At 39.0% G+C, this 13,231-nt stretch overlaps 1 protein-coding gene across 7 annotated transcripts in view; it reads right to left on the reverse strand.

Moving 5' to 3' along the window:
• Nucleotides 1-593: 593 nt before the first annotated feature.
• TBC1D30 (TBC1 domain family member 30) overlaps nucleotides 594-13,231 on the reverse strand; it is a 37,770-nt gene continuing 25,132 nt past the window's right edge. For 5 of the 7 annotated variants that reach the window (XM_048499637.1, XM_048499643.1, XM_048499640.1 and 2 more), the window contains 6 exons: nucleotides 11,420-11,525; nucleotides 8,709-8,815; nucleotides 8,320-8,447; nucleotides 6,621-6,827; nucleotides 6,389-6,445; nucleotides 594-4,957 (listed from right to left, as the gene is read on the reverse strand). In XM_048499637.1, coding sequence (XP_048355594.1) covers nucleotides 4,182-4,957; nucleotides 6,389-6,445; nucleotides 6,621-6,827; nucleotides 8,320-8,447; nucleotides 8,709-8,815; nucleotides 11,420-11,525 — 1,381 coding nt within the window. In that variant the 3' untranslated portion in view covers nucleotides 594-4,181. The remainder of the gene's footprint in view (nucleotides 4,958-6,388; nucleotides 6,446-6,620; nucleotides 6,828-8,319; nucleotides 8,448-8,708; nucleotides 8,816-11,419; nucleotides 11,526-13,231) is intronic. The other 2 variants (XM_048499638.1, XM_048499641.1) reach the window with 1 other exon arrangement.

Below are 13,231 nucleotides of genomic sequence, written 5' to 3' on the forward strand. Positions count from 1 at the left end.
AACACCTCTCCTATAAGCAACTTTTGGTTACTTTCCTTTCCTCATTATGTTATCCACAAGGATACACAAGCTTCATTTTGGTATCTAGTTTCAGTTGCGCAGTAGTCTCTGAACAAGTTGCACAGGTGATAAAGTATTCCAGTTTTCTGATGCTATATCCTACTCAGAATAGTTTCCAAAGTCACCACCTGATGTCAAAAGAGGTGGAATATGTGGGAACTAGTTACTATTTTATTGAAGGCATAATAATGAGGTTTCTTATGTGATAAGCATAATATGTGACAAGTCTCCTACACTAGAGAAGCACTTCAAGTACTAATGGACACATTTGGAAACCATCAGCAGAACTAATGTGTTTAAATAATTCAATTATGATAATAATGGGCTATGCATTTTATTACAGTGGCTGCTTTTTCAGAAGTGTTTGCATACAGGGGATCTTATCTAATTACAAGAGGCTAGAAGTCACTCACTAATGAATTCTTTAAAATATTATTAGGGATAATGTCCAACTGAACCTGTACAAATTGAGTGCAGTAATAATGGTACCAGTGAAATTCACAAAAAACAAACAAGCTACCACAAGACACCACTTTGTATATCCTGAATATATTTTGTAATATACAATATCTATTGTACACTGTACACATTAATGAAATACAACCAAACTAATGAGAGAGATAAAGATTAACAACCAAGTATGATAAATGTAGCACATAAGGGAAAGAAAACCGGGCGCAAATGATGAAGTTATTTTAGTTAAGTTAGTTATAGACGTCACCTAACAATAATGTAAATTGAGGATACTCTTCTCACTACTGCAGCTTCTGTGCACGTGCAGACTGGGAAGTGGAGGGCAGCAGCTCAAAATTCCCATGCAGAATTTTATGTAGATATTGCTTTACATGTTTAAGATGAACCCATGCACAAAAGTAAGTGGGATCACTTTACAAAATTTTAATTGTAATGAGAAGGTCAGAACTTTTGCAAGCACTGTTCATCATTAATCTTGCATTTTAACCCACTCCCTTCAAATTTAGCTTCATTCATTTCAGGAAGAAAATAATCCCAATAGAAAATTGGCAAAAGAATAAACTTTGAAAACAAATCACAAAGATGGAAAAATTAAATGGAAAAAATTAATACAAAACTGAGTTTGGGTTAGCACATCAGGAACAATAGTTATATTCTTAAAACATTACATGGAATCAGTAGCGTACTGCCCACAGGGACGGGGGTCAAATGACCCCGTGTGCAACGATGACCCCTCCCCCCGTGCCTTGGAAGAGCTGGGTTGGCGCGGAGGAGATGCCTAAAGACAGAGCTGGCCTGCTGCCAGGGTCTGTGGAAGGCAGGAGACGGCTGCCGCTGCGGTGCCTGTCCAAGCTACCCCTGCCCTCAAACCCCATCCCTAACTGTGGGGACGGGGGGGGGGGGGCGCACAGAGCAGGTGTTGTCCCCAAGCGCCATTTCCCCCCTGTATGCCTCTGCATTGAATGTAACTTCAAAGATACTCAAATCGTTATTGCAATGGGATTGGGTTGCAAAGAGCTATTTTAGCATTCCCACAACTGGATTTTATTTTACTTTGCCTTCTTTGGTTTCAGAAATGGCTTGCCATGCTACATGTAGGCCACTGTTCAAATCACAAAGCCAAAGCTACCTTGGACAGGGGAACTAACTACACACAGTTCTTTGGATCCTGACCAGTTTATCTGCTAGTATTTTACTAGTTTGTATATACTCAGTTGATATTTTAAAATGTAAAAACAAAAAGTCATAAATATTTGTAACTACTTTTTAGTGAATAACTTACAACAGCATATAGGGCTACAACACAATCTGAACCAACTGAGGGTTGCTGGATGAAATTCTTTCTCAGTTTCCCTGCTCCTGTTAGATATCCTGTTTAAGGCACATAAGCAGGATAAGGAGTTTCTGTTTGACTGCCATCCATTATCACAAAACAGTCCTCATCAGGGTATCACTTATTTTATTGCACATAATGTACACAGTACTTTGCAATTCTTCATATTTGTTTTCACAACCATCCTGTGGGGAAGGACCTATTCTGTCAGTTTGTCAGATACAAAACTGACCAGCAGCAATAACTTCCCCCAAGCCTACCTCGTCATTATATTCACTGAATCCCAGTCTACTAATATTCAACAGGACAGTATTGATAAATTTGTAGTTCTTTTTGCATTTGAACCATAAATCATTTTGCAGAACGAGGGCAGAGAGATCTCATTCTTGATTCTATTTTGATACATAGTGGTAGGCTAACATAGAAATAAAAAATCCCACATGCCATGGTGCTTGCTGAGTCTGGGAATTTTACACAATAATACATCGAAGTTTTAAAAATCAGCATTATCTCTTTGTAAGTAGATCTCATTTCATTTGCAGAGGCAAGCAACCTGGCTTTGAAGAATTTGTTTAAGAAATAAACTAAAAGTATATCTTCAGGATACAGACATGATTTCTTTCCTTAAACAGCAATCTCACAGAATAGGAAAACCACAAGTCGGGGAAGCATCTGAGCTATGAACATGACATTAAAAGTGACATCTTATGAAAAGGCTTACATGATGTAGACTAAAAAATTATTGCCAAGAATATTAACAGTAAATTTACTATCAGGTTTTAAATGGCTACTTACAGGCCAATTACGCACGGAGAGGTTCCTGTGACTTCAAAGAGAATTGGCTGGGAAGTCTTTGTTTGGGGGAATGTTCAACATTATTACCCACCATCCTGTTGAAACAGGGCAGGCATTATCCATCAGCTGGCTTTTTGCTTGCATACAGGAGGGACAATGTTTCGCAGTTTCTTATCACACATACGTACTTTTATTTTTAATATAATCATTATCGATAGATTTATCAAACTATCAATAGATTGTTTCAGGGGAAAAAAGGCGAAAAGTTTTGAATATGGCATCTGTACACTTTGCCTGAACATTGGTTGTCTTTTATGGTGGGAAGTGAGGGGCGAGTAATGGCAGCATGCAAACTGCAAAAGGACATGTGAACTGTCCTTTACTAAGTTCCTCAATTTCACGATCATCCATCTCCCGATGTGCCATAAACCCAAGCATCAAGACCGATAGAATTTTTTCAATGTGGTCTGGAATCACTGATTGCTTATCTATAAAACTACAAGGCTGGAGATGTCCCAGTTTGTTGATCAAATGCACAGACAAATCAGATGTTTGGACTGATCAACTAGTCTTATTATTTTTACATTTTTAAGTATTAGTATCAATTCATCCATTTATCAATTTGGTTAATTTTTTTTATCCAAAGATCTAAAGATGTGCAGGAGTGGGAAGGCCATAGGTAACAGAAGTGATACGGCAGGACAAAAAGCAGGAAGTAGTTGGTAACAGGGAGGAGGGTGAGGGGGAAATGTTCAAAGCAGCGTGAGGGAAGGAGCAAGATTAGGCGAGCTGGCTGCAGGTGGAGGGAAGAGGTCCAGGACAAAGCTGTGCCCACTGACAAATCTGTCCTGCTCTGGTAGCAGAACAAAATTTAAATCGTGCTATAAGTGGATTTGCTTGCCACAGAGAGAATGGAACATGAAAGCAGGGCTAGGGAAAATACGGCCATACAAGAAACCTTGCCATGGCTGACATTCACTTCCACAACTTAATACCTTGTGCATAATTGGCCCTTGTGCACAGTTGGCCCATGACTCAATACTGTTTGACTCCTATTGTGTCAGCAGTTCAGATATATTAGGATAATGATACAGATGGTAAGCAATTTTGAAAGAATATTATAATCTGCCTGAGTTTCAGTGAATTTCCTTATAGTAATAAAAAAATCTGCCAAACAAACAAAAGGTTATAAAAAGTGGCAGTTGTAAAATAATTAGATGTTGAATGGAAACAATAATGGTCCTGCCAGTACTTATCCAATGCTGGGAGAGGGGAAAAAAGAAGCACGCTACAGGTAACATGTAAGGAGTGGAACATTTCCCATGCTGCAAGTTAATGTTTATTCTTTTAACATGAAAACCATGTGCCTTCACTGTCCTACATTTCAGAAACACCGAGATTTGTTAACAGTTCACCTTCATATGAAGAATTAAACTAACTTAGAAACTGTTTTAGATCCATATGCATACATAATACAACTTAAAATAACAGCAATAATCAAATATTAACAATAAATACATCATCGATTCTTAGACCCACTGTTACCACTTGTGGGCTTGTTAAAACTTCGGCTCATCTGTGGGAAATGCACAGTTGGGGTTCGTTCAGTTGGACCATATAGTCCTAGATTTCTGGCTGCAGCAGATTTTCTGAGAGGTTTGACACTAGGGAAAGGGCTAAAGATCTGTGGCTTAGAATTGCAAGCTTGAGGAGATTTCGCCAGTATTCCATTCTCAGTAGGCAAGTATGGAAACTCAGATATTTGTGTTTGACATGACAGACTCAATACAGATTCAGTGTCATCATTATTACTTTGAGTAAGTTCCAGTGCTTCCAGCTTCAGCTGAACTGTTGAGATGTTGCCATTGGCATCTTTATAAGTTGGTTCAGGAGACTGCCCATCAGCTTTTATGGTTGTCCTAGCATCTGAATTGCTCCCATCCCTTGCCATGGATTCAGATGTACTTTCTTCTTTTGCAATGGGACTAATGATTTTGCTACCATCACTCTGCTCTTCTATTAGCCCAACAGTATCCCCATAACCCAGCTGGCCTTTGGCTCTGGCTATGTTCTTTCGGTGTACCCTCATGTGAGTGCGCCATGGGGAGTTAAGCTTTGTTTTAATATCTTCATGAGAACCAGGTGACATCTTGCCTCCTGCATGATTTGGGATGTGAATAATAGCATTTTTGGCAGATCCATTCGTTGGCTTCATCTTCTTACCCAGTAGAAGATGGTTGATCACCGGAGAATTATTTACCTGAGAGGGCAGAAGACTGGTAATTGGACCCTTATCTGAAGAGGAAAAGAAATAAAAGTGTTTTGTTAAGAAGCCAAAAGAGACTAATGATCACATGATAAAAACTCAGTTTAATTCCACTTTTGATCCGGTTCTTTTTAACTATAGGACTACTTATAGAGGAAAGTCCACTTTTGCTATACAAGTACAAAAAGTTCAGAAGCCAATTAGGATACAGAATTCCTCTCATAAACCTTCATTCTTAATAGTTACCAGCCACATAGCTACCAGCTGCATAACTTCTAACTGAAAATATAAAGTTTACAAAAAATGGAGTGTTCAAAAAGTTGTAGGAAATCAGTGCAAGCACGTTATACTTTGTTTTGAGCCAGAACTACGCAAGCTTCTTCTTTACTGCAGCATAAAGATCTGCTGATCTGGGTAATCTTTTAACAAAACAGATTCAGCCACATATCCCAAGAATTCTGTTACATAAAACCAAGTAAAAACAATAAACAAACAACCTAAAGAAATTCACAGCTTCTTTTCAGAGTGAGAGTGATTAATACAGGAAGGGAAACATGTGAAATCATACATACCAAGAAATAAATTAGTGGATTAGATAACCAAATCATAGTTTTAGGTTAGTTTCTTTTCGGAAAACATCTGTAGAGGAAAGAATCAGTGTTCTAATAGCAACTGAATTGTTTTGCTTTATCAATGAGATTTAGTTTACAGCCACTAAGCAGTGAAAGGTCATATCATGCTGGGCTCTGTCATTGAGTTTTGATCTCATTCCAACAACACAAATCCTTTTCTAAATAGATAGTGGGTGAGGCTGCAGTCTTATAAAGCCATCATTCAGCATACTAGCATAGAAACCAAGAAGACGATTTCCCATTTGATTTTCCAATGACAGACTGAAAAATATGCAACAGATTTGGAAAAAATATGTAACTGGATAACAGGTTGTAATTAGTCAAAAGGGGTTCTGGCAATCCTGGGAAATGAATGCTTTTTTCAATCTTCTGGCACCCAATTACTCTGTATTTGCCAGATTAAAAACTGCATATGATAGGAAAAATGCCCTGCCATGACTGTCCTGGATTGCCCTAACTTTTCTTTTGGCATAGTACAGATTGATGTGTATGAAAATTCAGACTTTGATTTCACACCAGCAAATGGGAAGAAACAAAGTAGAACGGCAATCTGTTTTTCAGCCCACAGGTAGTACTGCCCTACAGGATACAAAATCAGATTGACTGTATTCACATCTGCCTTCATATACACATATTTGTTGAATTTAACTAAAGGTCTTGAAACAATGTATTAGCATAACAAGGAAAGGAATTTGTAGATCAGACACTGAAGCATCATCTAACTGGAAAATTTAGGAGCTTGTATTTCAAATCCAAGGATGCCATAATCTGTTAGTGAAAGTGAAACCAATGCTGTATACTGAAGTTAGCATGGACATCTATAAATACCATCATTCAGCTGGTCCCTGGGATCTAACATTAGCCCAGGGTCGTCATCTTCAGACCCTGATAAAAGAAAAACAAAAATCCATCATCAAGTTTTATGTCGATGATATTCTTCCAAATATGGCTTCATTTGTCTTCATCTGCTTCTCCCAAGTATAAGACTGCACAAACATGATTGGCTTCTCTATTCACAGAGCTGAAGCATACTTTAACAGTCTTGGACCTAAGCAATTACCTGCTCTAATGTAAACCTGATGAACCTGTTGCTGCTGCTTCTTCTTTATCCTTGAGTATTGTTTCTTCAGTGCATTAATATCTGTGGTCATTCGTTCCAACATCATGCTGTTAAAAACAGCATGGTAGTCACTTCGACAAGGATCTATTGCTCCAGGACTTAACTCTGCAATGTTGCTAGAGCCCAGACTTTGTTCTTCATTGTGCTCTATACATAGCAGGAAAAAGTTATTATAAAATACAAAAATGTAATCCAACAACAGCTAATCTTTAAATGAGCCAATGATAAAAATATCCTGCCCTATACTAGAAATTACATGGCAAATTAGGGCTTCTAAAAATACTGCAATATTCAAGACTGCTGAGCTCTAAGCCAATATGAATAGCTTCCTCCTTATACTGTTCTGAACATGAAAAATCTATTTATTGCCCTATAGAATTGATGGTTAAGAAAGTAATGAATTATCTAGCCCCAAAATTAAGATATATTTTGCTGGGGACATACATTTCTCTCCTGCTCCTTGTTCCATACATGGTATCATTATTTGATGGGAAAACTGAGGCTGGGGAACATACATCTCACAGCCTCTAAATATACCAGCAAGACTTAATTCCAAAGTCCTATGAGTTGTTCAGGGACTTGCTTGCTTCACACTTGAGAGTTCAAGAAAAAGTACTGTTAGGAGTGCCTTCTGCTATTCAATCTTGCCATATCTATTATAGAATTTGAAATATTTAAAAAGGTTTAGAGCATACAGCAGACCAGCTTGAATAAAGATAAACAGTTGCCAAAATAACTATCTGCTAATGTCTACCTTCCTACTTTCCCTGCATACAATACTCAGTTTTGTGTGCATTTTCCTGATCTATGAATAAAAGTACTACTGTGATAGTGCCAAGAATTTTGTTTGTAAGCCATTTGAACAAAACACTCCAATATCCCGCCCTCATGGCCAAGAGAACTTTTCCTTCTGATATTTGATTATCAGGGAAGCCTGAGTTGCATTGGCCCTGCTGGGATAGGTGGCAACAATTTTGCCTTGGGGTCAGGAATGACTGGTCCCACCCATGGCTGTAAACTTCAACTACTACAGCAATGCAATGAGATTAATTTTAAAAACTGACTCTCACAACACTATTTATTTAGTTAGTTGATTTCTATCCTGCCCTTCAAATGCATCCCAGGGCGGGTTACAACAATCTAAAAGTGCTGCCCATATTACAATAAAAACAACATCATATACAGATAAAAATTCCTAAAATACTTAATATTAAAACATACCTAAGACAAAAACATACCCCTAAAATATATACCTTAAAAACATACCTAAAACATACCCACCCCCTCCCTAACCGTCCCAAGGGCAGGTAAAGGACAAGTTCCGAAAAAGCCCAGTGACTGCGGGTAGATGGTATCAGTCATTCAAATGCCCAGGCAAAAATGACAGTCTTAACCAGGTTCCAAAAGATATGTAATGACAGCACCTGTCAGACCTCTAGCAAAGGGCATTCCATAAAGTGGGGAATATTACAGAGAAAGCCCTCCAAGCAACCCCCACCCACCCCTCACCTCAGAGGGGGAAGGGATTGCCAACAGGAACCACCACCACCACCCCCCAATTATTTCAGCACTCGGGCCAGTCTGTATGGCGGAAGGTGCTCCCACAAGCAGTGTGGTCTACGAAGAGATCAATAGTTACCTTTAAACTTCTGTAGTTCTGGACTCAGAAAACCACTGAATGGTCCAAGGCAGCCAATGGCATTAGCTATGGAATCTTCATCATCAAGGTCATTCTCCTCATCACTGTCTCTAGTTCTGCCCAAACGACTGTAAAATATGAGAAAACAGATATGATGACTATATTGTCTAACGCTTTCACAGCTGGAATCAACTGGCTGTTGTGGTTTTTCCTGGCTGTATGGCTGTGGTCTGGTAGTTTTCTGGGATGCGGTCAGATATGATGATTTCTCAAATGTATCAACATACCAAACTTTTCATCATTCATGTAAATAGTTGCCATCTGTCCACCCCTTTGACCTATACATGCCTAGTTTGCATATAGAAGAAGGTTGGGGGAGAGAAACTTACCTTTCAGTTGATTTTACTGAAGCTGGAAAAGGAGTGATGTTATAGGTATATTTCTCCCTTAATTCTGCTAATTGTGGAAAAGGAAACTGGGCCATAGAATAAACAGTCTAGCAAGAGGAAAACGAAAGATCGATCATTATGGTTCATAAGAAAAGTGACTTTAAAACAGCTTTCACAAAATGAAGTACAAGATGGCTTTTGAACGCTTGCAAGATTAGACAGTGTATTTCCACACTTGTTGACAGGAAAAATGTTTGAACATTTTTATGATGCAATAGGTATTTCCTGCAGGAAAGGCAAGGAACCAACCATGAGAAATATCTAAGACAGACAGAAGTGATAACAAGAGCATTCTGGTGAGGACAAATATTTCAAGTATGATGGAAGTGACTTGATCACCCATTTGCTGCATTTCAAAGGATGTTTTCAGAGCACAGAATGCACCCAAATCACCTTTTCATATTAAAAATGTATGCTTTATCAATATTCTTAGGGTCTAAGAATTCCTGAACAATTTGACATTGATCTATTAAAGAAGTATCCCATACTATGATCCTACTGCAGTGAGCCTTCTTACAACATCCATGCTGTTTGCAGCACAGTGCATCCTGCCCAATACAGTTACTTCTTTGTGATCCATATCATTCAGATATTGCTGTTTGCCACTCAGTAACTCACTAATTGTGTCTTAACAGCTTGGATATTTTGGCATGATATAAATACTAGTGGATCCTGCAATTTAAAGTTGAAACAATGTTTGTCCTCTAGTTGTCAGAATCTAATAACTTTTAAAAACACTCAAATATTGTGTTTATTCTACACCTCCTATTAAAAAGCACATCTGTAATTATTGCAAACAAAAATGATTAACAAATAGTAAGATTTCACTGTTTTTATCAGCTATTGTAAAATAAAAGCAAAAAGGACCCTGTATAGTGACAAATGAACCTGACATTCAAATGAACCTGACAAATGAACCTGACTTTTCACATCAAAACATCAAGTTGAATGACATTCAAAACAGAACAGGCAGCAACACTGAATTATATCTTTCTCTGGGTAGTCCCCACATTTTAACAGCACCAAACTCTTGCATTATTCATGAACTTCCTTCCCTTAAGCATTCTGACCAAAATTGAGTGAAAAGTAAATTGTACAAACCTAAACTGTGCTCATAATTTAACACTCTGGTTCAGTACTATTTAGGAAAATAAGAATGAATGTAAGCTGTCATTTTAATTTATAAAAAATTAAGAATGAATGCAAGCTGTGGTTTTAATTTGTAAAAAATTATTTATATACTACTTTTCACACTAGTAGGGACCCAAAGTGGCCAACATCACAACATCCTTCTTCACATCTCTTTTATCCTCATAACAACCACCAAGCTATGATGTAGGCCAGGCTGAGTCCACCCACTGAGTCCACCCAGTGAGGTTTTAAGTTCACCCAGAGAATATCCAAGGCCGCTTCCGCACGGCCCATTTATGACGGCCTGGGGAGCCAAAAGGTTTGAGCCGCCGATACACATTGACTCTTCTTCCTTCCCCAGGGCTGCATCATGCCGCCCTAAACAACAACCCTTTAAAGGGTTGTTGTTGAGGAGCGTCTTCCCCGGGCGCGGTGCGAACCGGGCCGCCGGGAAGACGCTGTCTCCCGCTCCGCCCCATTCACGGTGTCCTCCTGGCTGCGGCGCGTCGCAGCCCCGCCCACCACTGTCGTCCTCCGACCTCCAGGGGTCGGAGGGCAGCGTATGGGCTGCAACGCCCCGCAGGCGATCGAGGGAGGACACCGTGAGTGGGGCGGAGGCCTGCAGAGGCGGCTCGTCGCGAGCCGCCTGCCGCCCTCCCCTTCGCCTGCTCGCACGCTTGCGTGCGAGCAGGCTCCCGCCCCCACGCCGGCAGAACTCCTGCCGGCGTGGGGGCGCCTCCTGGCCGTGCAGAAACGGCCCAAGGTTTCAAGACTTGGGCCCTTCCCAAACAAATCTCCTAGAGTGTTTGTAAAGTGTTTTCAATCCCCCGCGTTACCACACTACCCTATTGAAACAGTTTCCGGCCATTTTGTAATTTTTCCTTTTTTTCCTTTTTTCTTTTTTTGGAGAACATTGTTGGATTGATGCTCCAAAGTTTCACAGCCTCCTACTGCAACTCCCTACACCACACATATTCGATCCTTTGAAAATTATCCCCCCCCCCCATTTAAAAAAGAATAAGCAGAAATGCTGTAAATAAATAGACGAGGGTTAGGGAATGAGGTGAGAAAATGGCGCCAAGGAGAGAATTGGGGATAGCAGAGAGGCATGGGAAACGTCTTAAAGAAATCACACAGTCCAGTGAAGCTGGCAAACTCATATAACACACAATATTTCAACTGAAGAATCATTCTAAAAACATTTCAGCTAAAGAATTGTTTTAAAAATTTTGAGTGCACATAAAACATTTTGGTAACCAATGGGGCTAAAAACAACATAGAACTCCATGGAAGATATGTTTTACTTCCTGCCTCAAAATGTTTTAAAAGATTTTTGCAGAAAGTATCTAGGTTTCCCAGATCCTAGTCAAACACTTTAATCACTACCAACTGGAACAAGATTATTCCATTACACCTTTATAGTTCTACTTCTAAGTGAAGTAACACCTTCCAAGTCTACTGATGTTAATGGTCTTAGAAGGACATAACTTCAACTGTACTGTTAGACAGTGCTCACTAACCTGCATGAGTTCGTTGCTGTCAATCAGGTTGTCTTCCAGCATCTCCTGGGTTAACCTTCCCATGGTGCCATAGAATTCATCTGCAGTTTCACAACAATCTATCTGCCTGCATCACAACATAAATATTTCCAGGAGTTGAACATCATGTTATAAACATAGTACAGTTATAGAATTGCCCCATGTTATGAAACAGCTGTTTTACAGAAAGCAGCTAAACATTAGGAAGGGATCACCCATCCAAGATGCCCTCAGGCGCCTCCAGAAGAACAGCTGTTCTACAGAAAGCAGCTAAACATTAGGAAGGGGCGGATGTTCATAAACAGTTGTATTCGAAGAAGAAGAAAGCAATCCACATCTGTGTTTTTCAGCACTCCTCTCTATATAAAAATGAATATGACTAACTTAAAAGAAGCCAGTTTTTCAAGAAAACAGGTTGTCAAACAAAGCTATTAGGATCTATCACTCTCACTTCTGCCTGTGTTTACCTCAGCCATTATTAACTGTGCTTGATCAACTATGATCAAACCAACTGCCTATGCTGGCAAAAAGAAAGTGTTTTAGCATATGGAACAAAGGCAGTGGCCATGTTATCAAATGTTTGATAGTATTTAAAACTTAAATATATGAAGAAAAAGAGAAGACTTGTATCTGTTCAGTAATTTTCCAATTGCGGTGTCTGTGTTACCTGCCAGATCTGCATGAAATTTGGTTTCATCTCTCCACTAGCAAGGGAAGCTTGTTATCATGTACCCTGTGAATGAACCAGGCCCACAAATCCCCCTCAAAAAAGTCTCACGACAAAATATTACATTAACTAACTTCTTAGAAGAAAAGTTGGACCAAAATCTCCACAAATGCATTCTCTAAATATTGATTCCTCAAGGTAGGCACCAAGGCTGCTCTGAAAATGGAAGGTGAAATAAATAGGCAGGTTGACTTAGGTAACACACATAATGTGCCATTACCATGTCTCCATGGTTTATGGAGGCCCTAAACAGGATGGAATCCTTTCCCTGGAGACTGAAGCCTCTATCTGACTAGTTTCTAGAAATCATGCCTAACTCTTTTAACTTGCTTTCAGTTGCCCAAGGGATGCAGGAATAATAACAAAGGAAACAGGGCAAACATCAACCGTTGGTTTAATGTTCTTACAGTTTAATCCTAAACCAAATTATACCCTTTCAGTCTAGTAAACCAATAGGCTTAGAAAATACTTATACTGCAAATTCACCACTGTTTACCAGAAACTTTGGGACAGAGGAGGCACAAAATCAATAAGTACAAATGTTGGCATTATATTTTAAAAAAACTATGGCACAACAGAGCTTTAGAATATTCATGTATTATATAGTTCATATGTTATATATTCTAAAGCAAGTAATCAATACACATGGAAATTTATACAAAAATAGGTTATTACAATGGAATAACTAATTATTTGTTAGGGTAATGGAAAGAAATAGAAGACTGATATAATACACTGGAAACATACTTGCCTAAACTACAGTGGGAATAGACTCCTCTTTATTTCAAATGTACTTTAATGGGGATGGGGTATAAATCCATGTAATCAGTTGGAAATTACAGAAAATTTTTCAACTAAAATTTCTTGGCAATTCCTGTGGATATGTAGTGCCTGGTAAGGTTATGGGAGTGGGGACAGACCTGGAACACCATCTTGACCTAAGCTACTTAAAAGATCTGCTTTGAGGATATGGTTAAAAGCTTGTTTTAATGATAAAAATACAAATCTAAATTTTCTGTTTGTAGGCTAAAATTGTAAGTAGTAACTTCAAAAGTTTTTTGTCCCTT

This window comes from Sphaerodactylus townsendi, linkage group LG06 (genome assembly GCF_021028975.2).
Source record: "Sphaerodactylus townsendi isolate TG3544 linkage group LG06, MPM_Stown_v2.3, whole genome shotgun sequence".
NCBI lineage: Eukaryota > Metazoa > Chordata > Lepidosauria > Squamata > Sphaerodactylidae > Sphaerodactylus > Sphaerodactylus townsendi.